This window comes from Exophiala aquamarina (genome assembly GCF_000709125.1).
Source record: "Exophiala aquamarina CBS 119918 chromosome Unknown aczIA-supercont1.1, whole genome shotgun sequence".
Classification (NCBI taxonomy): Eukaryota; Fungi; Ascomycota; class Eurotiomycetes; order Chaetothyriales; family Herpotrichiellaceae; genus Exophiala; species Exophiala aquamarina.
Genome location: NW_013550587.1, coordinates 1330828 through 1355217, shown reverse-complemented (window position 1 = coordinate 1355217; position 24390 = coordinate 1330828). Strand labels below are relative to the sequence as shown.

Below are 24390 nucleotides of genomic sequence, written 5' to 3'. Positions count from 1 at the left end.
CTGATAATATAAGGAATGATTTTGTTGCAGACACTGCCAGAAATTGCAAATGAGACCATCCAGAGCGTTCCGCCCTTGGCTCGTGTGGCCAGTGGAAAGGTCTCGGTGGCGTACACAAAACTCGAAGTTGTCAGTACCCAAAACAGAGGGGGAAAATTGAGGCCGGCACTCTTATGCTGCAGCAATCCACATGCCTCCGAATGTCACTGTGTAAAGAAACACGCAAGCGGCGACTCCCGTTGTCGTAGCGCTTGCATACCTTGTACGCCAAACCACCGGTGATCATCAACAGGCTACACATGACGACTAGCCCCTTGAGTGAGAGCTTTCTTCTGCCGAAGCGTTCAACGGTATATGAAGCAATAATAGTTGAGGTCGTATATGGTATGAAATTTAGAAACTGCTAGGGTTGATAGCTAGTCTTCCGAGACTAGACAATGGAGGTTGCATTAGTCACACATCGCTTGAAAGGACAAGCTGAGAGACCTACAGCCACTTAGTGCAAATACCTGCAGGCCAACGCGGCGATCACGTCTGGTTCAGTCAGTTCTCTCAAAAATTGTATACCTATCGCCAGCACCACCCGTCTGCGTGTGTGCAACGCTTTTCTTTTCCAGATCGTGGGAACGAACTCATAAGATGCTTGGATAGCCTCGATCTTGGATAGCTTTCTTAATTTCCTCTAGTTGCCTCGTGACGGATTCTTCAGTCGGTTGTAGGCGGCAACGGGAAAGCATCTCTTTCGCCTCCTTAAGGCGACCAGTTTGGGCTAAATGACGAGGTGTTTCCGGGAAGAAAAACGCCAGAACGACGACCATCAGGAGGAAGACAACCTGAAATCGTAGAGGAAAGCGCCAGGGGAAGAGTAGGCTAACGATTTTGAGGCAGCCAAATTCCATCCAATAAACTCTATGAATCCATTGGTTATAGGATGTCAAATGTCAAAATGGCAGTACTCGCGACTCACACTTGAGCGCCAAAGACGGCAAGCGCATATTGAATGGCAACAAAGGCTCTTTGTTGGTTATAATTTGTCAACTCAGAGGTTCAGATGGACGAAATAGTGTTGAGATATCCGCACCCAACTCCACTGATGATTCGAGCGACGCCCATCCATGTGGAACTGTTGGCACCGGCCAGGAGAGCTTACCCAAGGATGCCCTAGACACAACTGAGCTGAAGGGTCTGGACGCGCCTGATAGAGTCTGCGTATGATCCAGACAAGATCGGACCAATGAGATACAAACTGGGCCACGATCGAAGTGCAGTAGGCTTACCAACAAGAAATCCTGCGAACCAGAAACTAACAAAGCTGCCAATTCTTGCTGCAGCCTCGTGACTATCACTGTCGGATTGCATGTACTTGCAGTAATCAGGGTTGATGTTGGCCCGGGGCATGACGGCAAAATCATAGCCGAAGAACAAGGTACACAGTCCAGCGAGGCACAAGATGGCCATCAACATGGGCCTTCCTTGAAGGTTGGTGCAGCGAGAGCGAGAGTATCCTCCGGGGACATATCTGACCTACGGTGGGTCCGCTTTCGGTCGCCTCAGCCACCAAGGTCAAAAGGGGAGTAAGTGGCTGAGACTTCTCCTTACGGTAGAAGTATTGTTGGAATGTATCGCGGTCTGAGTACTCAGCTTCGTGACTCTCAACTTCTGGCTCGCGCTTTGCCTGGTAGGGGTCCATTGTATTCAATCTTCAACGATACAACCAGAACGGGATCGAAGCGGATCGATTGGACTTGACACGGAGAAGAATGATTGGTCTGGTTGTTGATTGGCGAAGACGAGTTCATTTCAAGTCATGCCTGCCGCTCACTCCTTATTCGCTGCGTAAAGGTGTAGTAGCACTTCCTTGGCTCCATTAACAAACTCCAATTGCTCGACGGACTCGAACTCTTCGAGGAAAGCTTCATGGAGGCCCTCGATACCCGGCGCGACTTCGTCAGCGCAGGCCCTTGCGGTACGCTGTCTTAACCTAATTGTGTTCTCTCCATTGTTGTAGCCATTGCTGCCAAGTCGAACACTCACCCGCACCGACGAGGACGATGCCAGGTTCTGCCTGAAATAATGCGGCCACCAAATTGCCCAGATCTGCTTCTACATTAGCAATGGGGACTGAGACATCGCCGGCCTTATGCATTGCCAATTCTTAACGGCCATCTGAGAGTCTCTTCGGCGCAAATACTTCCGGCATCAGTACCCCATCGGCGGCGTAAAATCCTTCCATCATGACGCTAAACTTCCCTGGCATCAAACATAGCAACCTTGGTGTATCGTCCCCGGCTCCATTTTAGAGGACTTGTGAGCCCGCCATGTACGATGCATCATAGCGTCGCAGTAGCGGCGGCGGCTTCAACAATACCCCTACCATAGCGTTTCTCAATGACTGCCGCATACTCAGCTGGTGACTGGACGCGGGCCAATATCTCGGGGGATTTCATTGCATTGGACATTAACCGGTTCGAGTCCCTATTGGCGAAGTTTTGCGTTGCTCCTTGGAATGCATGATGCAGAGAAGTTACGTCGTCCAGGTTTCCACGGCCATTTCCACACCGGCACGTGAGAAACTTCGGGACGTTTCGGAGGATGGATATCGGGTAACGCCGCGTAGACGAAAGTATTAAGACGAGGCTCTGGACTCGTGGCCGAAGAATCTCAGCGATGCATGGATGCTTGTTGCCCTGATAACGATGAGAAGATTTTGGGGTGTTGGCTTATTTGGGCCATCTTGAGTATTGACTTTGATCGACGTGCACTGGCTGACTCTGCCGATCCGGCTCAATTCCGATGGATAAAGTCGTGTTGTCCATAATTTTGGGCGCCGCCTCAGATTGCCACAGGCAGATGGCGTATAGAAGAGTCGATGCCAGATGTAATTCAGGAACACTTTACGCGTTCGCAACTTTATCATCTTCCCTTTTTACACCCGAATTGGAGAATTCGCCGAATGTTCTGGAAAATGGCCCTGTTCTGACGCTAATAATGATGAGTTTGGAATAGTAAGATGGCCCTTCTTCCTTTGATGAATACATTCCATGGGTTTGTGGTCGAAAATGCAAGGCGTCGGAAATGTCTTTACAGTGTACAATCACTAGGCAACGTTCTCTGAAAGGGTTCGCATCGGGTCCAATCGGCTCCGGGGATTTTTGGATGTTTGCGGGATAGAAATCTTCATGAGGATTGCAAGACTTCTGTACATATATCACCTCCGGCTTACAAAAGCTGCTCCCCAGTATTTCACCATATTGCTATTTCACATTTTCACGTACCAAGCCAAATCATTCCCCTTGTTCAACTCGTATGCTAAAAATCCATTCCCTAGAAACCGGAAGCGATTCTCGTCTCTCGACTCAAGATCGAAGTCTTCCGGTCGCAGATCCTCAATGAGTCGTTTGAATAGCAACGCACTACCCGCAAACGTCGCGGTCACTCGGCCGTCTATCGTATTGTTCTTGTACCAGCTCCGACATGCTCCTGTCCATGTCAGTGTCTGGTGGATCTGATCCGAATAGGCGAGGAAATCATCCACAGCGTCCTGCTTGGGAACCACGGCTTTGAGGTCCTCCGAGGCGATTTTCCGGATCCATTTGATCATGTACTCGGCAGACCAACCCAGGCTTTCCATCAGGGAACCGTGGCCGATCAACGCGTTAGGCCCGGTAAACATGAAGTAATTCGGCATGTCGGCTGAAGCGAGTGACAAGTACGACGAGGGTTCCTTAGCCCATTTGTTTGCAAGATTCACATTCCCTCGGCCAACGATTGGATAATGAGGGCGATAGGAGACGTCGAATCCGGTGGCACAGATGACTATTTTATCATGTCAGCTCGTTGATCTAGATGTATGAGGACTCAATGATGCAGCTCAACAAAACATACCGACATCTACCTTATAGGCCTTGCCATCAGATGTATGGACGCTATCCGTATCAATATGGGTGATGGGACTCTGGGTGAGCTCAACATTGTCACGTAAAAAGGCTTCGAGGTATCCCTCTCCGGGGGTGATCCGTCGACAGCCCAACTCCCACTTCGGAATGAGTTTTTCGCATAATTCGGGATCGCTATTCAATTTTTCGGTCATCTGTCGAGTGGCAAGGCCAAAGATCTGCTTATTGAGCTCCGAGTTCTTCACAAACTGTATTGTCCGTTAGTTTGACGTTTGCCTCGGCTGCTGGCGTTGACTTACCATCTTGAAACTGTCATTGATGCTGTGAATGATCTTCTTCCGGTACTGATTATGTTTTTGCGGTTCCTTCAAGAAGGCTTCCTTCTCCTCATCTGTGTACTCCGGATTGTACGCAGGGTCGTCTTTTCCAAGCAGAGAAGCAGGGCTCATGGTGCTAACCACCCAGGTTGCGCCACGTTGAAAACTCGTTACCTTTGTACCTGGTAGCTTCGCCATCTGAGGCAATATTTGGATGCCGGACGAACCATTGCCGATCACCGCAATGCTTTTCTCGCTGTAGTCGTAGTCGTGGTCCCAGTTTGCCGAATGTACCTTCTTGCCCTGGAAGTTTTGTAACCCAGGAATCGAGGGCCAGTTCCAGGTGCTGTTAGAGACACGTTAGCTGTCTGAGTCAAAAAAGCCTACTGGACTAGCTTTTTATCGAGCCAGCTTACTTCAAAAACCCCTGCGCCGAGATCAGAATATCGGCATAGTCTTCGAAAATCGTGTTGGCATGCTCGACCAGGACCTTCCATTGGCCACGATCTCCTTGCCAGTAAGCTCCCTTGACACGATGGTTGTATTTAACATCACGCTCGAGATTCCATTTCTGGGCGGTTTTCTTCATGTATGCCCAGATTTCAGGTCCAGTCGAGAAGAACCGAGACCAACTAGGGTTGGGGTCGAATGGGAACGCCTTTGCTTGTTAGTGCCAGGCATGCACCCCTTCTAGCTAGTTGTTGTTTGACGTACGTAGATATGTGACGGAACATCGCAAACCACTCCTGGGTAGGTGTTCACCAGCCAGGTCCCTCCAAGTTCGGACCTTACTTCGTAGATTGTGTGATCGATTATATCACTCAGGTCGCTGTGTTCATGCTGGAACTTATGCGCCAAGGTAAGACCCGAATACCCAGCACCGATCGTTACAACACGAAGTTTTCGGGGCGTATAGGCTGGCAAGGCTTTCAAGGAGGTTTTCGCGTCTCTCAGGCGTTGCCTGTCGCCGGCATGGGCGCCTAGATCAGGAGTTCTATCGGCCGAGATATCGATTCCATTGGTGGTGCCATTGAGAGTGGCTTTGTTAGCATGCGTCGCAGTACCGTTCACTTCACTGGAGCAAGCCATTTCTTCTTAGTAATAGTCAGTCTTCTGGAGATAGTTCAAATGTGCAGCGACAATGGCAGCACTCGGTCACAGAGAAAGCGGTGTCCAAGCGAGAGATAAACCACAACAAACACTGCTCAAGGTCAGAACTTCTGCCGAGTACAGCCTCATCGGCGGAATGTCCCAGCGATGCGATGCGGGATCAAGTCCGTCGATCCTGACCATCCAGAGACACGGACTCGAAAGTGGTGGCGCTCTGTGGCGAGGGCGGGTAAAATTAGTGTTCGAGCCCAGTCCGACTCTTTTCCAATTGGGTAGGGTTGCATTTCGGCGAAAGAGCCTGACCAACAACTCAAACACATCGATATGCTTGGACTGTAGGATACGCGAAGGGACAAGTCTGGAACAACCTTGAAGTTGATGTGGCCTGACAGGCTTCATCGCCGAAATACTTCTCCCAGGCTTTGATCTGGACACTTCGATAGAATTACCCCAGGTATATGGAAATTCCCATGCTAGTGGGACAGTCGAATGGAGATATTGGCCTTGAGATTACTTGTTGCGGTTTATCAATTCGCTTGATTTGTTGCTGGCCTATTCTTTTATGTTTCGATCTCTCCGTTGGCAACGGTTCTCAAAACAAGAAGGCGCACCAGCTTTCAAGCATAGCTTTAGCAAACCATGGGTTCCATGAGCGAAACTCTAGAATATGATGCCGTCCTTATTGGAGCCGGTTTTGGAGGCTACACCATGCTTCCCAAACTGCGCAACCTAGGTCTTCGCGCAAAGATTTTTGAGCGAGGATCGGGCTCCGGGGGTGTTTGGTAAGTGTCTTGGACCGAATTGAAGTCGACATGAGTCTTGACTTACCACTTTTTGCAGGCATTGGAACCGATGTAGGTGGATTCTATATCAGATCTGACATCCAGCTGATCATTCAGACCCGGGTGCTCGTGTCGACAGCGACTCGCCAGCTTACCAGTTCTTCGACAAAGAGATTTGGGAAGACTTTACCTTCTCCGAAAGGTTTCCTGGATTCCGCGAGCTGCAAAAGTACTTCCAACACGTGGAGCGAAAGTGGGATCTTCAAAAAGACATTGAATATCATAAAAACGTGACATATGCGCACTGGGATTCAGACCATCGACGATGGAGAGTGGGTTGTTCCGACGGGACAGAAACAATATGCAAATGGTTGTTCGCGAACGTCGGATTTGCAGCCAAGGAGTAAGTATATGGACCTGGGTTTCTTGAGTCTTATCCCAGGAGCGCGACTGAGCATGACATAGGTATGTTCCACATCTCAAAGGCGCTGCCGACTTTCGTGGCGAGATGTATCACACAGCACACTGGCCGCACCATGATATCGATCTGAATGACAAACGTATTGCCGTCATCGGCACGGGGGCAAGTGGTATTCAGGTGATTCAAGAGGCTGGAAAGGTCTGCAAGCATCTCACTGTGTATCAACGCACGCCTAATTTCTGGTGAGTAATTCCTCATCTACTCATCCACTGTGACACGCAATCTGACCATCTTCAGCTTACCGATGCAGCAGCGGAAATTAGATCCCGCAGAAGAGCAGAGAAAAAAAGACAGTGGCATCTACGAGGCAGCTTTCAAAGCTTGTGAGAAGACCGATTCCGGTGTTCCGTACGGAAACAACGGCCGCAAGACCTTCGACGACACGAGTGAAGAGCGCGAAGCCTTGTGGTCCGGCCTCATACAAGATGGCGGCTTTAAATTCTGGGTGGCTGGTTACAGTGACATGATCATCGATCAGAAAGCCAACGACGCTGCTTATGACTTTTGGCGGCGCATGGTGCTCAAACGCATCCAAGACCCCAAGAAAGCCAGGCTGTTAGCACCTGAGATCCCACCGCATCCCTTCGGGGCAAAGCGCCCGTCTCTTGAACAGACCTATTTCGAGGTTCTCAGCCAGCAGAACGTAGACATTATCGACTTGAATGAGTTCTCAATAGAGGAAATCAACGCCTCGGGCATCCGCACTGCCGCAGGACAGGTCGACGTGGACTTGATCGTACTTGCAACGGGCTTCGATGGCCTGACTGGCGGTTTCATGGATATCGACCTTCGAGGCGTTGATAAGCGGACTTTGAAACAACATTGGAGCGACGGAGTCAAGACTTCCATGGGGGTAGCCGTGCCAGGATTTCCCAACATGTTTTTCCTCTTCGGACCGCAAGCACCATCGACATTTTCGTAAGTGAACCATCCGTGGCAGTATCGACGCTAGCTAATATTTTTCTTTCAGCAATGGCCCATCTTGTATTCAAGTCCAGGGTCAATGGTTCGAAAAAATGCTCAAAAAAATGCTCGCTGAGGGGGTAGAAACCATGGAGGCCAAAGAAGAAACCGCTGAGGGCTGGTGTGCAAAGATTCGCGAGAGCTGGGAGGCAACGCTTCTCCCTCAGGGCAAGATAAGTACACCCCGTCCTAAAGGTGGGTCCTTTGCTCACGGTATTGCACAGCTGGTGGACTGGTGCCAATATTCCGGGCAAGAAAGTACAGCCTCTCAGTTGGGCGGGGGGGCTGCCGTCATACATGCGGATGCTTAATGAGACTTTGGATAAGAATTACCAGGGCTGGATCGTTGGACTGAGGGCGTCCTAGTGAGCAAGGGAGTAGAGTAAGCATTTGCTTGACAATTAGCTCGTCTGGATCCACCTCTGTCCTGGTCAATTTACCTCGTCGCCTGGTGTCAACGAAGGTGCAGTCCGGCGGCTAGATACGTGCTCAACCGTGGTGACATGTTGAGGACCATCTCCTTACGACATGGTCAAACAATAGTTTTCTTTTTGATCCAAGATGTTCGAATGTCAAGCAAGACTATAGATTATTGCCAACACTCCTAACTCTCTCCAGTTCTTAAGCACTATTCATGTATTGCACGCTCTAACCCAAGCACCATCCACCGGCAGTTCTACACCGCTAACATAACTTGCCCGTTCACTGGCTAACCACACTGCCGCTTCTGCTAGCTCCTCTGCAGCACCCATCCGTCGAAAAGGGATGAGACTAACGAGCCTGTTGTACTCTACGCCTGCTGCTCTAGCCTGTTCCACCAAGGGGGTGTTGATAAAGCCAGGACATATGGCGTTGACTCTAATTCCGTCCTCCGCATAAGCTACAGCATCCGTCCTTGTAAGCCCCAACACCCCGGCTTTCGAGGCGGGATAAGCTCCGGCGGTCGCATGAGCCGTTATGCCAAAGATGCTACTGATGTTCACAATGGCTCCTCGCTGGAAAGCAATCGTCTCAGGGTGATTGCGAGTTTTGAGCGTGGCTGGTTGCTTGAGAAATTGGCGGATCTGCGCACGTTCGCATAGCCATAGGCCTCTTAGGTTGATGTTCATGACTCGGTCGAAGGCTGCCGTCTCCAATTCGTGCGTTCGCTGCCTTGGTTTGCTTGTCACACCAGCACTGTTAATGCAATAGTGAATAGCTCCAAATTTGGAAACGCCCTCTTCTACCATTCGATTGACATCGGCCTCTTTGGACATGTCACCGATGAACAAAACAGTTTCTACGGTAGGGTCGATGTCGTTCAGCTCTCGTGAGACCTGCTCCAGGCTGGCCTGGGCCAAATCCGAGAGGACGAGTCTCGTGCATCCTTCTTCGACAAGAATCTTAGCACAGGCTCGCCCGATCCCAGAACCGGCTCCTGTGACGAGGCCGACGCTTTTGGTTTATTCAGCGCAAGTTTCTCCGTCTTCGGATATCATCTACTCACCCTTTCATGAGTAAGGGTGCCATCGTCACGAGAAAAGTATTGATCTGATATAGGAATTGACAGGTGCAAGACGGACAACGGGTGATTGTCCTCACTCTTGGTCGTGACTTGCATGCATGAGTGTTCGCACTTTCCGAATTCCACGTTTATATTCTGCTTCGAGGTGACTTTGACAACCAAAGCCACTGTAGTAGTATGAATAATAGGAGGTGCATCATATCGGGAGTTCCGCGAAATACTGGGTCAGCATTTCACGAGGGGCACTGGAGTGTGGGACGGCGTCTGAAGATTGTTTCGCCGAATTATGCCGGAGGTTCAACATTGCCAGTTAAGCCAAAGAGGTCCAACCCCCAATGACCACTGCGAAGGAGGAAATATTTCGTCAGGAAGGATTGACTATCGGGGCCGTCTCACGTCTTCTAGTGCCGATCGTTCCCCCGCAGCTCGGCGAATTGGGGGAGTGGATTGCGGAGATGTTGGAGAAATGCAGCCAAGGTGTGGACGGATAAGTTCCTTTGGTGGCAACTTTTCGCCGAAGATCCGTATTGGGTACGAATTAGCGGGTAAGCCAATTCGTGTGGTGCTCAAGTATTCTGGTGTCCAATGTGATTTTCTATAGTGCTCGCGGGCCTACACGGATACTCGGCGAATATCACATACCATTCAGGTGAAGCGATGACTCATTCTTGCTGCTGCGTACGAGTGTGGGCGATGGATCACCATGTAGTCCGCCACACGTTGAGCTGCAAGACAGTCTTCAACAGAGCCTTGAAGTCAGCTTATTGAACCCATACCCATCCATGGATCTAGCTAGTACAGGAGCGGACTCAAAGTGAGGCTCCTGTTCTCCCACCTTGAACTGAGCTGTCTGAAGGCCGTGGCGCACCGCAGCGGAGCAAACCTTCGACTTGAATCGACATTTTAGTAACTGGTATCATGGCAGGGCGCTTTCGAGATAAAGTGATTTTCATCACAGGAGGCACCTCTGGACTTGGAGCACAGACGTGCGAACTCTTCTTAGACGAAGGCGCCAAAGTCTTCGTCGCGGACCTAGAGGTAATGTTTTGACGCCATTTGATCTGTTGGTACACTCTCTGGACGCGGCCTTGGCCTGCGACGCTTCAGTATGGGAGCAGACTGCGCTTGCCTGGACGCTGCTAACGTCACTTGGCCGAACAGGAACGGAATGCACTACAGCGCTTTGGTCGAAATGCTCATTTCTACCTATGTGACGTTTCAGGTAAGTAAATGCGTAGTCTGTTCTTCTCATTTCTTTCTGGGATCTCTGTGCGCATGCAGCTGTATTGGTACGCATTGATCATCAAACCCACACTGACGTACAAAACACCTTCAGACCCCAAGTCCTGCTTCACCGCTGTCGAAACATGCATCGAAAAACTGGGAAGGATTGACGTCCTGTTCCACAATGCCGGACGGCTGAGTCCAATAGTTACAGTGGTCGACCACGATGTTGACGATTTCAACAAAGTCATCATGACCAATCTTTGTGGGGCTTTCTATCTTGCTAAGGCTGTTATTCCTCATATGAAGAAACACGGAAAAGGAGTGATCGTAAATACTGCAAGTGTTTCGGGAATTGGAGGAGATTATGGTCTCTCTTCCTACAACGCTGCGAAAGGAGGACTAATCAATCTCACACGGACAATTGCCATAGACCATGCAAGAGACGGCATCCGTGCAGTAACGGTGTGCCCTGGGTTCATGGATACCCCTCTGTCTGAAGGAACATTGAGAAATGAAAAGCTCAGGGATGAATTGTTCGAGAGCATACCCATGAATCGCGGAGGGCACCCCAAAGAAGTGGCCCAGTTGGTGCTCTTCCTGGCTTCAGAAGAAGCGTCTTATATTACTGGACATCGTAAGAAAACCATCGGCAATTTGTCTGATTGAATTGCTCGCTGACGACATACAGCATTCGTCGTGGACGGTGGATGGATTGCTCGCAATCCTAGTCCAAATTGGTGTAAGTACATAGGTGGCACCTAAGGAGGTACTACCTCCAGTATTCGAAGTGGTTGGTGATGCGGCATAGCTGGAAGCATATAGCTAGTTCAGGTATCGTTGTCTGTATTATGAGCACAGTGATGTGACACACGGTATCCCTCAGCTCAGTACTACTGTAATGTCGAAGCCTTAGACGGATCAGAAACTACCACCAATTGTTCTGGAAATGTGATAGTCTGATGCGATGAAAACTTCTCTCGCATCATAAAATACCCTACCTGGAAGGAGATTGGAACAACACTTTCTTCTCGTGCACATCGGATTCAACAAGCAATCAGACGGAGCTCATCCATCGTAGCGCATGGTTTCAACTTCGCCGAATGACATTGAACTACCCTAGAAATGATGCCATGGTCTGTCTACTCCGCACTTACAAATCCGACACCTCTCCAGCTGACGGGGCAGCAGAGGGTCGGTCTTGGTCGCGAAGGCCCTAGGAATTTTCGTTATATCTACATTATTTATGATATTCATAATTCTTCGCAGAAATCAACATTATTATTCATTTGTCAAATTTAGTGGACATCATGACCACTACAGCAAGCAGGACATACCACTTACGCTCGGACGGGATTTTCCATGGATTGCCTGTTTTACCTGCCTCCTCGAAGAACCTGCGAGCCATGGTCGTTGGCGCGAGCGGCCAATCCGGCCAGCCCGTAGTTGATGTGCTGAGTGTAAACCCGGATCGATGGGAGAAGGTCTACGCATTGTCAAGGAGGCCGCCAACATCAATTGCGAAAAGCGTCGAGCATGTAGCAGTAGATCTTCTATGGGAGCCTGAGAAGATCGCAAGCCTTCTACAAGAACACAAAGTCCAAGCGTAAGCTGCCTCGAACTCGTGAGCGCTCATCGAAACAATTTTCTGATATTTTCGTCCATGCAGGGATTACATTTTCTACTTTGGCTATGTACAGGTTGCGAGGCCAGATACTGACTCTGAGGTGTTCGGGGATGCCGCCCATTTGGCCGAAACCAACGGTGAGAGAACCCGACTCGATAAAAGTAACAACCACTCTGATCTCATGAAGGGCGCCTCTTCGAGAATTTCCTCATCGCCTTGGACCAAGCAAATGTTCGACCTAAACGGATCGTACTGCAAACCGGAGGCAAGAATTACGGGGTTCATCAAGGCCACGTCAATGTGCCCCTAACTGAGGGCGTACCGAGGGTGAAACTAGAACCAAACTTTTACTACACTCAAGAAGATTTACTGGCGAAGTACATTACAACACACCCTCGGGCGAGCTACAATGTCACCATGCCGCAGTGGATCTTGGCGGCAGTCGCAGGCACAGACATGACCATCTTCTACCCGCTGGCAGTCTATGCTTCCATTCAGCGAAAGCTAAAGCATCCCCTCGAATATCCTGGCGATCTAACATCTTGGGACAATAATCATCCCATATCTAGTGGACCTATTCTCGGTACATTTTACGAGTGGCTGGTCTTGACTGAAGGCACCGCTGGGGAGTCATTCAACATAACGGACGGATCGGAATTCACTTTTGGCAAGCTTTGGCCAATCCTGGCATCGTGGTTTGGGTTGGAATGGCACCCTCCGCAAGAGAAAGCCAGCTACCGCGAGGTAGAGCTTCCATTTGTGCCACGAGGGTACGTCCTTCCTCAGACTCCGTTAGGCTGCACTGATAAATCCACCAAAGATACGGACCAAAAGGCAAACTTCGGTCAACTTTCAGTTTCATTGAATGGGCAAAGGAGCCGGCGACTCGACAAGCGTGGGAGGAGTTGAAAAAAGAACACCGACTGACCACCAACCCATTGCGGGACCCTAAGAGCACCTTCGCTTTCCTGCAATTCGCACTCGAGCTCACATGGTCCTGGCAAACCAGGTAAGCAATCTCTGCAAGTTTTGCGGCGAGAGAGTAATGCTCAACGGTGATTATAGCATGAACAAAGCTCGTAAATTTGGTTGGCATGGGTATGTTGACTCTATCGAGTCTATGCGCGCAGTGTTCGAGAAGTTTGCAGAGATGAAAATGATCCCTCCTTTCTGAAGTTGTGTTCTTTGTCGCCTAAGCAGCTCGAGTTGTTGAGCTATTTGGACAGCTTCGTATGAACCTCTCCATTTTATCAAGAGGCAGAATCTGAGAGCGATCTTGAACTTGTATCACAACGTTGTAACTACGGATCTTGGTATGACACACTGCTCTGGAGTCCGTACTCAGAGCTGCCAGTAAATGCAGAACGATGGATTGATCGCAGATCCTAGAGAAGATTGGTATCTACAACTGCATCCATTTCTAATTTTAGTTAAGAATCTTCGCTCTCGGTCCACGATAGCGAAAATGTCACGTATTGCTAGCAACGTAGAGGAGGAAAAGGAGGTAGAAGAGGGGGCTTGCTGCTACAGTAACGAATTTCTTGAATAGTACTTGATTCTAATCTGGATTTTCTAAGAGCAGAGGAGAGAGTTTGGTGGAGTGCCTGTGCTTTGCAGATAAGCTGTGCAGGACGCCCATGCCATGCCACATGACAGAAAATGTGCGAGAAAGCGTTGGCGAGTCCATTCACTTTCGCCGGGTGCTCGAACTTCGCCGAACCCTTTCTAAGCACGACTGATGAGCTACGTTGGCTGGCAAATCTTACAACAATCAGCTTCAATACGCACACATGTATTTCAAAAGGAAAATTAGTGGCTCTCGCCGCAAAACCTCAATTGACCCTTTTTCAACTAATATTTGACTCTTCCGACGTCGTTTCAACTCGCCTGACACCACTCTAATCCATTGCCGGACCAGTGCAAAAGGGCAATGAGTAGCTGGCACGAACAAACAATCTTTGAACCAAATCAAGATTGTATCTCAGGACGTCATGACGCGCGTTCTCCTAACCGGCGGGTCTGGGTTCATTGCGGCGCATGTTCTAGATCATCTCATCCACCGGGGCTACAGCGTGTTGACGACCGTGCGTTCTACGGACAAGGCCGACAAGATCAGAGCAGCATATCCGATGATCGGTAAAGAAAGGCTAGACTTTGCAATCGTGAAGGAAATTGCAGAAGATAATGCTTTTGACGACGCTCTCGTTTCCAACCCGCCCTTCGAAGCGGTCATCCATACTGCCAGCCCGTTCCACTTCAACGTAACCAATGTTCAACAAGATCTTTTAGATCCTGCAATCAAAGGCACCACCGGGATTCTAGAATCCATCGTGAAAAAAGCGCCAGCCGTCAAACACGTTGTCATCACCTCGTCCTTTGCCTCGGTTGTGAACCCTTTCATGGGCTCGTGGCCAGAACACACATACACTGAACAAGACTGGAATCCTATCACTCTCGAGCAAGCCTCAGAGGACGTCGCCAACGGCTACCGGGCCAGTAAGACCTTTGCCGAGAAAGCTGCTTGGGAATTCATAGAGCGAAAAAAGCCGTCATTCTCACTCACGACCCTGTGCCCACCACAAGTATTGGGACCTGTTATAAGCCATCTCAGCAGCCTCGACAACCTCAACACCAGCAACCAAGTCATCCGTGATTTGATCCAGGGGAAATTCAAAGAAATGGTCCCGCCCAACGCCACATTCACCTGGGTCGATGTGCGTGATCTCGCCCTTTGTCACGTCTTGGCGCTTGAAAAGCCTCAAGCAGCAAACGAGCGCTTTCTCGTCACGGCAGGCTATTTCTGTAACAAGGAGCTGGTGGATATCGTTCGAAAGCATCACGATCAATTCCGGGATCGCTTGCCCTCCGAGGGTGGCGACGGCGGCGGCTATCCAGAGGGCGGGCTCTACAAGGTCGATAATCGCAAAGTTGTTAGGGAATTGGGCGTTGAATGGAAACAGCTGTCAGACACCGTCGTGGACACGGTGAACTCACTGCTGGGGTTCCATTTGTAGCGTTGAAGTCTAGGCGTCTTGCTTGGAACCCACATTGATCATCCTAGAGCAGGACGTTGGAAGTGCCTAAGACACTAAAAGGACTTGTCGAGTAATATCACAGGAACTTGACAGCTTCTCTGCTGCAAACCTGGTATACAACGCTAGCGCCAAGGTCAAGCTATATATCACATTCTTTGGCTTCTTATCTGAGCTTCGATGTGCGTCTTTGGGTCGGCGTCGCGCCTCTAACCTGAATGGTAACTCTGTCCCATAGATCTGGAGGTCGGTCATCTGAGCTGACATAGCCTGGTGTATCGGTGCTGTGGGTGATCTGGATGTGGGATCCTCGTAGCTCGATCTGCTGTGAGCAGCTGCTTCGCAATCTGGCCCTATCGGAAGTACAGAAGAATAACCATTGACCATCTAGTGGTAATTATCTCCTCGTATGTATCAAACTATGGATTACACATGGCACTCGCCCATTTTCCGGGCAATTCTTTGTTTTGCCTCGAATTAACGCCGTCGAAAGCTGTCATGGCGGTCAAGGTCTGACTCTAAGGCTACACTCGTGTCCAAGTCGTGATGCTATACTTTGGCCGGAAACGATCCAGAGGAATCTTCGCCGAATACGTTTCCGCGCGCAGTGGGTTTCGAGATTCTTTACTGTGTACACGAGTCCACAAGATAGAAAAGTGAGAACCCAGTCATGCGCCACGGCACCACTGTCTCTCCACTCAATTAACGTGTTCTCCGTGCCACGCGTTGTAGATTTGTGTTGGGCTGACGCTTGTGACGATGATTGGCGTGGCGGTCTCACTGACCACCGGCTTACGGCTCTTTGCAAAACCCGGCCGGCTGAATCTGGATTCAAGAATTTCCCTGTCAGGTACCCGGTGGAGACATTTCGGCGAATATTGACGTACCATTATGGCAGCGCTCGCGGGGCTCAGTATCCCGCTCCCTGCCTCTCCTGCCCATTTCTCTACGTGTTGGGCTTCAGCCAGGAGCTCAGATACTGCTCGGACTGGACCGAGACCCAAAACGATGAATCTTTGCCGAAATTTGGTGTGACCTTTCTCCATCCGCTTTCCCCGCTCCCCAGATTTCAATACGCACGGACTTGGCAAGCCTGTTTACCCTGACCGGAAACGATCTCAACACAAGGGATTGAGCACACATCTTGCCAGAGACTACATTACTCTCTAAATTTCCTCGAAGGCTCGATCTTGACACGACAGAAATATTGTTGTGCTAAGATCTTGGGTTATTCACGATTTTACTGCTTAATCCTCAACATTATTCGTCAACCTTGGACCACATTCTTCCAATCTGAGAACTTGCTGATCTCGCAAGATGGCCGACGAAAAGGTGGAAGCTAGGCATACGGATGACGTCCAGCCCAACATCAACGTCACCGAACAATACTTTCAAGGTATAATGCAATCTTCGTCTTGCGTCATGAGATGTCTTTACTAATGTTTCAAACATTCAGCTGAGCCTACCTGGTCAAAATACATACCCGGGGGCTATTCACGGTCAAGATGCTTGAAGCTGTCAGGCATGCCCATGGTGGCATGCATCCTGTCCCTTGCAGGAACCTGTCTATTTTTTTTCGGCTATGATGCTGCCGTGATGAGTCTTGTGAACATCAACCCAGACTATCTGGAGCACATGGATTCCGCTGGTGGAACGAATAGGGACGCCGCGCGAGTGGGCGGCATCGTGAGCTTTTGGTTTCTGGGCTTTCTCATAGGTATTACTGCCACTCATGTCTATCTTCCAATACCTTGCCAGACATGGGGCAATCTCAATCACATGAAGTGAAATCACTGACGAGCGTGTTTGCACAGGTGCTCTCATGGCCGGCAGTTATGCTGACCAAATCGGACGGCTCAAATCTATTCAACTCGGATGCGTCTGGGGAATTTTGGGAGCCTGTCTTTTGACTTCGGCCCAGAATTTCTCCTGGATGGTCTGTGCACGTATAATCAGCGGTATAGGTTGCGGCCACCTCAACACCATAGCACCAATTTGGACGTCAGAAATCGCCGACTACAATCTTCGCGGCGCGTATGTTTCCGTGCAGTTCACCATGTGTGTGGCTGGGGCAACCATGTAAGACACTCAGATCGCTTGCCCAGTATTACCCCTGTACTAACGCCAAAAAGGACTTACTGGATGGAGTATGCTTGTCTCAAGACTCGATCTCCACAATTTGCCTGGCGCTTTCCACAGGCTTTCCAGATGGTATTTCTACTTTTCATCATTGTTGCCGCCAACTTTTTCCCCGAGACACCCCGTCACTTAGCCAAAACGGGCCGACTAGAAGAGGCTAGAGAGATCCTCGGTCGTTGTCGACTTCGGCCTTCGGATCAGGCGATTGAGCAAGAGTTAGCTGAAATCCAGGAGGCTATTCGTATCGAGGCGAAATCCTCGGCTCATGGTTTTATTTCCATGTTATGGAAGAAGGATGCTCTACATACCCGCCGTCGCGTCGGCCTTGCGATCGGTATCCAGGCCATGGAGAAACTATGTGGTCCTGATGCTATCGCCGCCTATGGGCCAATCATCTTCGGTCTCAGTGGATGTAAGTGCTTTTGTTCAAACCTCCAACTTGGACGATCAGATGACTGATCGTAACCATTCCCTCTAGTCACTGGCAATTTGCCCGCAATGCTGGCTGGTTTCAACTTTATATCCTATACATGCAGTGTACCAATCGGCATGTACTTCGTGGAGCGGGCTGGGAGAAGAAAGCTAATGTTGGCCGGTTTATTGGTCATGGGTACCTCTTTACTTATCGCAGGACCTCTGGCAAGGGTAGCCATCAATACGCCGGAGACTCAACTGACCAAGAAGAAAGCATATGGTGCTGCGGTAGTGGTCTTTGTCTTCTTATACACCTGCGGCTTCGGCAGTACGTGGATCACATGCTGGTAAGTTTTCCTCTTCAGGCCATACTGCAACCCCCCAGCCGCCCCTTTCCTTACGATGAATCCCCTGACTTGTGTCCATCACAGCTGGGTTTATCCTACAGAGGTCTTCCCCCTCGCAACACGAGCAAAAGGGGTTTCTTTGTCGATGGTGTCGTTTGCCTTTTGGGGCGCAGTCATCAATGAGGTTATCCCGTACGTCATTAGTGCCGTGGGATGGTGGGTTTTCATCATGTTTGCGGTCATGAACTTCCTGCAAATCATCCCTGTGTGGCTGTTTTATGTCGAGACAGCCAAGCGGCACTTGGAGGAGCTTGATATTCTATTTGCGAGTGACAGCCGTCTGGCATACAAGATGGAACGCGAGTTCAGTGAGAAGAAACGCGCTCTTGGTTTTCATACAGATGTATCGGAGCTCACGCACACCATTTGAGATCCACTGTGCCAATGGCTCAACTACCTGAGAACACGATGTAGTTTCTGGAGGGAAGTCGCAAAACTCATGTTCATTATTGAATTTCAAGCCAGTAAGCATGGTCGGGTGATGTTGGTACACAGTCCCTACCACGCATGAGACACTCAACACCGTGGAACGACAGAGCACGATTGGGTAGAGAAAGAGGAGATCAATAAGACTACTGACATCACTTCAAAGTCAATGTTGTGCCCAAGCATAAAGTATGGCGAGCAGAAGTATGAATCCACATGATCTGTGTTGAAATCTCGAAAAATCTTCGTTCCCACCTTCGTTCCCGTGAAGTTTCAACCAGCGGGCGTGTTCTGACTGCCTCTTTTTCACCTTAGTAAGACGGATGTCGTTTTAGCCCAACGTACAGGCGTCAAGTCAAGTCTATCATACGTATATGTTGTTTTTTTTAGCATGAACCTTGTCTTGGTCCCATTCGGCGAAAGAGTATGATAACAAGGGATTTCCCCGCTTGGTTAGCGGCGAAGCAATGCTACCTAGTAATTGTATTGATTCATGCAATTTTGACCAGCTTGATCATTGACTGGGACTCCAATGATTTGCTAGACGTTTCTCTAGAGTTTTCTAGGCCTTTCCAGCCCTGCGGCCGTCGTCGTATTTCAACTAGGTTTTTGTAGCAAGCACTACACCTCTACTCAATTTAAGGCACTTCAGTCGGTGTCTGACAGCTTTGAATAACTTAGCAGTTGTGTTTAAAGAAGCGACCGAAGCAGTTATGGAGATCCCAACGCACTGTTGGGGGGCTGTTGTCGTGCGTGGCTTTCGACAATCTGGCATAGTAGACCTAGGACTTACAAAATGACAGAAAAATGAAGGTCCAGATTTCTTCGTGGCGGTGGAAAAACTTCCCGTGCCTAAAATCGGTCGGACTACCTTCGCTTATCTTGCGTTTCAATGGCTGACCACGGTGTTGCCAGGCCCATTTGAAGTTCTCATTAAGCTCAACGTGACAGGGTTATGCCTTACCGATGTTCATTTTATGATGAACGACTGGGCCTTTCCCAAAATGTCGGAGATGGGCCTGTCTTGTGCCGGCCACGAAGGTGCTGGGGTAATTGTGAAGATTGGCGAGAGTGTTAGGAGCTGCAAGGTTGGTCAACGTGCTGCATATGGTCCCATCCACAATACCTGCAATCTTTGCGAGTACTGTAAGTTGGGGAGGGAGAATTATTGCCAACAAGCCATCTATACAGGTGGCACAGTAGACGGTACACCAAGACTGTCCACAAATTGAAAGAAAATATGTTGATACTTACAGGAACTTACATGCAGTATTGCGCCGTTCCGGAAAGCTTTGCACATGTGAGTCCATAAGTACACGTTCTTGTCCTTGCCGATCAGAAACTGACAGACTGGTCGCGAAACAGCTGATCCCAGAGGTATCTTGCGACAGCTTATATTGATCGACCATGACTAAGACGACATTTAGGGGGTTTCCGACTATGTGGCCGGGCCTGCAATGTGCTCTGCTAGCACTATGTATTCTTCCCTTAAAGAATCGGGGCTCCGGGCCAGCGACTGGGCAGTTTTCCCGGGAGGAGGCGGCGGTACAGGTATTCAAGGTGTGCAGTTGGCTTGCGCCCTGGGCATCAGACCAGTGGTGGTAGATACTGGGGATGATCGCCGAAAGCTTGCACTGAGTCTCGGGGCGGAGGATTTTATCGACTTTCTGAAGGAGCGAGACCCCGTCAAGCGGGTCCTGGAAATCACCGGTGGTGGTGCTCATGGTGTATTTGTCACTGGTAAGTGTTTGTCAAGGCCAGGATAGCTCTGGCAAATGAGACTGACTTTAGCAGCGGTCCAGTCTTATCCTGTCTCACTTGATTATCTTGGTTCCCGTGCCGGCGGTGTGATTATGTGGTAGGTAACACCTGCTGCGACTTGCAGATGTTGAGGAGAATCAACTTACGAACTTGGACACAGCATTGGACTGCCACCCAAGGGGAAATATCACATTGACACTGACCCTACTCGACTTTGTTTGAGGAATCAGTCAATCAAGGGCACCTTATCGAGCAGCAGAATAGATATAGCAAAGACTTTAGACTTTGCGAGACGTGGTGAGAGGGCTGAGAGGTCACGTACAAAATGACGGTACTAATCATTGATGGTAGGAAAGCTCCACCTTGAGCCGACTGTGGTTGGGATGGGAAAGTTCAATGAGGCTGTACAAAAATTGAAGAACGGGCAAGTGGCAGGGTAAGTGATGTTACACGTGAATTACTGTCGCAACCTCTGACATGTACAGACGAATATTGGTAGACTTTAACCTGCCCTGAGTAATTGGAAGTAAAGATATACTAGCACAACCTGAAATAGAATATCTTCTCCATTATGATGGTCAATGCTGACCTAGTCTCGAGGAAAGATGTGAGATCGGCAAATGGCATACATACCATGTAGTCGAAGTATGTATAAAATCGATACGTGCTTACTTGAAGGGAATGTAGGATGGTTGCGAGATACCTCAAGGATGGTGCAGTTCGTCAATTCGACGAATCCCAAAGTACTCAGCACTCAGGAACCAAATCTGGATTACCTATATAATTTGACTGACTAGACACGCTACCATTGTTAACTGTAATCAAGTAGAATGGGGTCGAGGGGCGTGAGTCCGCCTAACATATGTCTACAAAGTTCAGACGGAAGAGTGGACAACAGATCTGTCAAGCTCTAGCTGGCTACGGCCTTGCTATTCCGGTGAAACCGGATAGGAGTGGATGCCTTAGAATTCCAGAAGCCGAAGTTGAGATTTGACTTCAAATGGCGAGTCTCGGAGCTAGAGTAGTTACTGTTGCTGCCATGGTTGTTAGGAAACTCATTGAAATGCGCAAGACGGTTGTGCAGCACTTGTGTCTTCAACGTATATTTAGTCCAGCGTACTTGGCAGATTAGGAGGAGCTCTACCTCTGCACTTCTGCCGCCCATCTCTGCAACGCACATGTGCTTATTTCGCCGAATTTGATCTCGGACTAGCCTTTCGGGTTGGGGCCCGATCAAATGGTCGATCATGAGAGGCGCAGAGCGACCTCAAGTCCAGATGATTTAATCAAATAGTCTGAGACCCTGAACTCATGCTTCTGGCCACGTTTCGATTTTTCCTACGCACGGAGTGCAGCATCCGTGGTATAGATCTGCACTGGACTCAATGGACCTTCGTGCGATATGTTCCGCATACGCAGTTTGTATGAGCAAGCAGCAATTCGCACAACTGCCAGAATTCGTCCACGACAATGTCATCTACAACTCAAAGCCACCGATGACCGCCAAAGCATATGGCAGAATGATAAATGATATAATTCGTGACTTGGTCGACTTCCGTCTCGACGTTGAGATGCTGGTGGTGGAGCCTATCGGCGTGTTGACCGATCTAAACGGCATGGTGTCAGCAAGGTTCAGATTAAGCCATGAGTCTCAAAGCGAACAAGCGCTGGGACGCCGTACGGTCTTCTACGAACACGTGTTCTTCCAGTTCACGCAGGGTAAAATCGCCGAGATCTGGCCACTTATCGCTTGGCCAGGAAGATGAGGCTGCCGTAGGACGTTTTCTTGGGGCGGTACGTCTTTTCGACGGGGACCATACAGTATGGCTGAAAATGAGGATCGGAACGTCACTCTCAGACAACGGTTGGTTTATTTCGCCCGAGGGTCCTGGTACGTCCTGGGCACTCCGAACATGAGGTGCCGCCTTCTCCTTGCAGCGACAACTGGGATCTTCTGTCGATCGGTCACTGCGGGATCTGGGTTCGTGGGGAAGACTATCGACAGTTCTTCGTGATCCCCAATGACTCCACCGTCGAGCCACCGCACCGTCATCAGAACGTACAGACATGGAAGAAGGAGTTGCTAAGTTGATATTGTGCGTGTCAGGCAGCGAATTCTCAATCTGGGTCGATGGACTTTACTGAAAACTGGGGCGGTCAGGGCCAGTAGAACAAAGCATTTGAGACATCAACTGGCGGAGCACAGCGAGCCATTGTTGAAATTGTTCACAGACCTGTCGTCCCAAAATGACACTCATTCGGACCTGTCTTTACTCGTGCAAATCACTTTATAGGATTTCCTTGTTGTTGAGGTGCAAATGATCATTCAAACCCGATCGCACTAGTGTGGCCGTCGACTGACACCCACTCCGGCGGATCTGGGCTGCGCAATCATCATCACCATAGGCATGCTTTGACCATTGACCCTGGTGAATTGAATGACATAGGCCATCCAAGATGTACTTGCATGCTCGGGTACTACTCCAGCTCGAAAGTAGACGTTTGATCCCTCGCATTCCAGATCCGCCGTGAGCCCAGGAATGTCCGCGATATGATGACATTTGTCCTGTGGAGAGCTCAACTTGTTCGAACTTCGACCCATTGTAACCAGTCGAATCAGGCTCAATGTTCTCATGCGTTACGTATAAGATCCGTGAGGAATCTTGATTTTACACATATCCTGTTACATGGGCAGCCTTTTCCACGACTGTTCTGACCACCCCTGTCGAGATATCGAGACATCGCAACCTGGCAAATGGCCAATCTTTCCCGTAAACCTTTGCATCACTTTCCTCATGCAGCTTGACATCGCTTTCTTGCACGATCTCGTCGCGACTGATATATGCAATATGCTGACCGTTCGGGCTCCACGACCACGCCGAGATCTCTTACGATGGGTGTGGTGGACAATATTGCTTGCGGCTCTTCGTCCCCCTCCCGGTTGAGGAGAAAGAGAGTCGACAATTTGCCGCGACATTGTCGGTCAGAGAGGAAAGAAATGCGGCCATCAGGTGTCCATTCTACTTGTGTGTCCTGCAAAATCCCGGACGTTACTTGTCTCCAGAATACCTCACTCCAACCGCGGCAATCCATATCGACGATAGTGCATGTTCATTTGATCGCGATGCGGGTTTCAATACGCAAACGACTTGGTTTCCACACGGTGAGATGTGCATATGCTGGAGGATTGCTACATCTGCAAAAGTTTCGGGTGTCAACGAGTTTCGAGACATGTTGCTTCAATCCGGGAAACGGATTCATTCACAAAGGTTGTCACCTACTTCACAATGTCCATATGGGTAAATGGTAGGATAGCTGATCTAGAAATTAAGAAGCCTGAGAATGGAAAACTTGTACAGCATCTAGACCTAACCACTTAAAAGTTTAGTAGCACATCCGTCACCACTATTTTTACTACTGTTCCAAGACATTGATGGCTAGGAAAAGGGCATGGTAGCCTCTTCCATTAATTTTTACACTAGCCAGGCCAGGCGCTGACCCTTGCAGCCACCTACGAGGCAGCCAGTTATGTCTACACGGTAAGACTAGGCTCTCAAAGCACGTTCGATGCCCAAAAATAACTAGAGGCCGAGCGACACTGGGAGCTAAGAATAGGGATCACCTTGAGGACAGGAAATTCGTACCTGGGGATATTCGCCAACAGCTTTCGAATTCAGAATAGGGACAGATGCGCATTCAGAGGAACCTCTCAAATTTATGAAGACGAGCTCCCGTGGCGTGACAGAGAGCCAGGGCACCACCCTGAGCCCACTGAATTGCGAGACTTATCCCCCTAAAACTTAAGAAGATGTTCTCACTCGCATAAGAGCCCTCGGTGACCATGTAAATGTGCCAGACGCTCCGCCGGCAAAGGTTCGAAAGTCCGCAGGAAGAATGCTGAGACCCCGAGATTTGAGAACGAGGGAGCGCCACCTGCTCCCTAACTTCGCCACTGCGTGTATGACCGAGCTATCCAGGCTTTGCCCGAGGACGACAGCGAGACCAACGGAGTAAGGGAACGGAAAGCATAGTAAGCTTTACATGGGCGCGGAGATCATGGAATGGAAGGTCACGGCGTGGGAGCAACATCATCAGAAGCATCGACAACAACACCACAAACAACAAGACCAACGCCGACAGTGCCTGTGGGTCAGGGGATTACTGCACGTCACCGAGCAGCATATCACAGAATCCGCGATCCGCGACAACTACATCACTCGCACAAACAGAGGGGTCCAGGGAGCGTGCAACTGGGTTTGAGTCGGGAACGGGTCGAGGAGGTTGTGCGGCCGCATGATTCAGCGAGG

General features: G+C 49.7%; 10 protein-coding genes across 10 annotated transcripts; 7 read left to right on the top strand and 3 right to left on the bottom strand.

Annotated features, from left to right (window-relative positions):
• Positions 1-719: 719 nt before the first annotated feature.
• A1O9_00497 (uncharacterized protein) lies at positions 720-1515 on the bottom strand. Its single transcript, XM_013409660.1, has 3 exons — positions 1170-1515; positions 968-1145; positions 720-909 (listed from the first exon to the last, which is right to left on the bottom strand). The coding sequence occupies exons 1-2, from the start codon at positions 1462-1464 to the stop codon at positions 1048-1050; spliced, it is 393 nt and encodes a 130-aa protein (XP_013265114.1). The 5' UTR covers positions 1465-1515; the 3' UTR covers positions 720-909; positions 968-1047.
• A 1744-nt stretch (positions 1516-3259) lies between these two features.
• A1O9_00496 (uncharacterized protein) lies at positions 3260-5302 on the bottom strand (the record flags this gene model as incomplete). Its single annotated transcript, XM_013409659.1, has 5 exons — positions 3260-3816; positions 3886-4144; positions 4196-4559; positions 4630-4871; positions 4928-5302. The coding sequence occupies 5 exons, from the start codon at positions 5300-5302 to the stop codon at positions 3260-3262; spliced, it is 1797 nt and encodes a 598-aa protein (XP_013265113.1).
• Positions 5303-5962: 660 nt separating this feature from the next.
• A1O9_00495 (uncharacterized protein) lies at positions 5963-7860 on the top strand (the record flags this gene model as incomplete). Its single annotated transcript, XM_013409658.1, has 6 exons — positions 5963-6105; positions 6164-6177; positions 6223-6508; positions 6571-6768; positions 6824-7504; positions 7557-7860. The coding sequence occupies 6 exons, from the start codon at positions 5963-5965 to the stop codon at positions 7858-7860; spliced, it is 1626 nt and encodes a 541-aa protein (XP_013265112.1).
• Positions 7861-8181: 321 nt separating this feature from the next.
• A1O9_00494 (uncharacterized protein) lies at positions 8182-9058 on the bottom strand (the record flags this gene model as incomplete). The annotated part of the gene is made up of 2 exons (XM_013409657.1): positions 8182-8983; positions 9036-9058. The coding sequence occupies 2 exons, from the start codon at positions 9056-9058 to the stop codon at positions 8182-8184; spliced, it is 825 nt and encodes a 274-aa protein (XP_013265111.1).
• A 1103-nt stretch (positions 9059-10161) lies between these two features.
• A1O9_00493 (uncharacterized protein) lies at positions 10162-10946 on the top strand (the record flags this gene model as incomplete). Its single annotated transcript, XM_013409656.1, has 2 exons — positions 10162-10275; positions 10335-10946. The coding sequence occupies 2 exons, from the start codon at positions 10162-10164 to the stop codon at positions 10944-10946; spliced, it is 726 nt and encodes a 241-aa protein (XP_013265110.1).
• A 641-nt stretch (positions 10947-11587) lies between these two features.
• On the top strand, positions 11588-13078 carry A1O9_00492 (uncharacterized protein; the record flags this gene model as incomplete). The annotated part of the gene is made up of 5 exons (XM_013409655.1): positions 11588-11883; positions 11947-12041; positions 12092-12674; positions 12725-12913; positions 12970-13078. 5 exons carry the CDS (start codon positions 11588-11590, stop codon positions 13076-13078), a joined length of 1272 nt encoding a protein of 423 aa, XP_013265109.1.
• Positions 13079-13895: 817 nt separating this feature from the next.
• Positions 13896-14918, top strand: A1O9_00491 (dihydroflavonol-4-reductase; the record flags this gene model as incomplete). Its single annotated transcript, XM_013409654.1, has 1 exon — positions 13896-14918. The coding sequence occupies one exon, from the start codon at positions 13896-13898 to the stop codon at positions 14916-14918; it is 1023 nt and encodes a 340-aa protein (XP_013265108.1).
• A 1548-nt stretch (positions 14919-16466) lies between these two features.
• On the top strand, positions 16467-18266 carry A1O9_00490 (uncharacterized protein; the record flags this gene model as incomplete). The annotated part of the gene is made up of 5 exons (XM_013409653.1): positions 16467-16653; positions 16751-17015; positions 17069-17487; positions 17554-17836; positions 17921-18266. The coding sequence occupies 5 exons, from the start codon at positions 16467-16469 to the stop codon at positions 18264-18266; spliced, it is 1500 nt and encodes a 499-aa protein (XP_013265107.1).
• A 751-nt stretch (positions 18267-19017) lies between these two features.
• A1O9_00489 (uncharacterized protein) lies at positions 19018-20599 on the top strand (the record flags this gene model as incomplete). The annotated part of the gene is made up of 9 exons (XM_013409652.1): positions 19018-19071; positions 19126-19183; positions 19238-19513; positions 19558-19622; positions 19750-20062; positions 20117-20180; positions 20244-20380; positions 20435-20519; positions 20569-20599. The coding sequence occupies exons 1-9, from the start codon at positions 19036-19038 to the stop codon at positions 20597-20599; spliced, it is 1065 nt and encodes a 354-aa protein (XP_013265106.1). The 5' UTR covers positions 19018-19035.
• An 869-nt stretch (positions 20600-21468) lies between these two features.
• A1O9_00488 (uncharacterized protein) lies at positions 21469-21849 on the top strand (the record flags this gene model as incomplete). The annotated part of the gene is made up of 1 exon (XM_013409651.1): positions 21469-21849. One exon carries the CDS (start codon positions 21469-21471, stop codon positions 21847-21849), a length of 381 nt encoding a protein of 126 aa, XP_013265105.1.
• Between the last annotated feature and the right edge of the window lie 2541 nt (positions 21850-24390).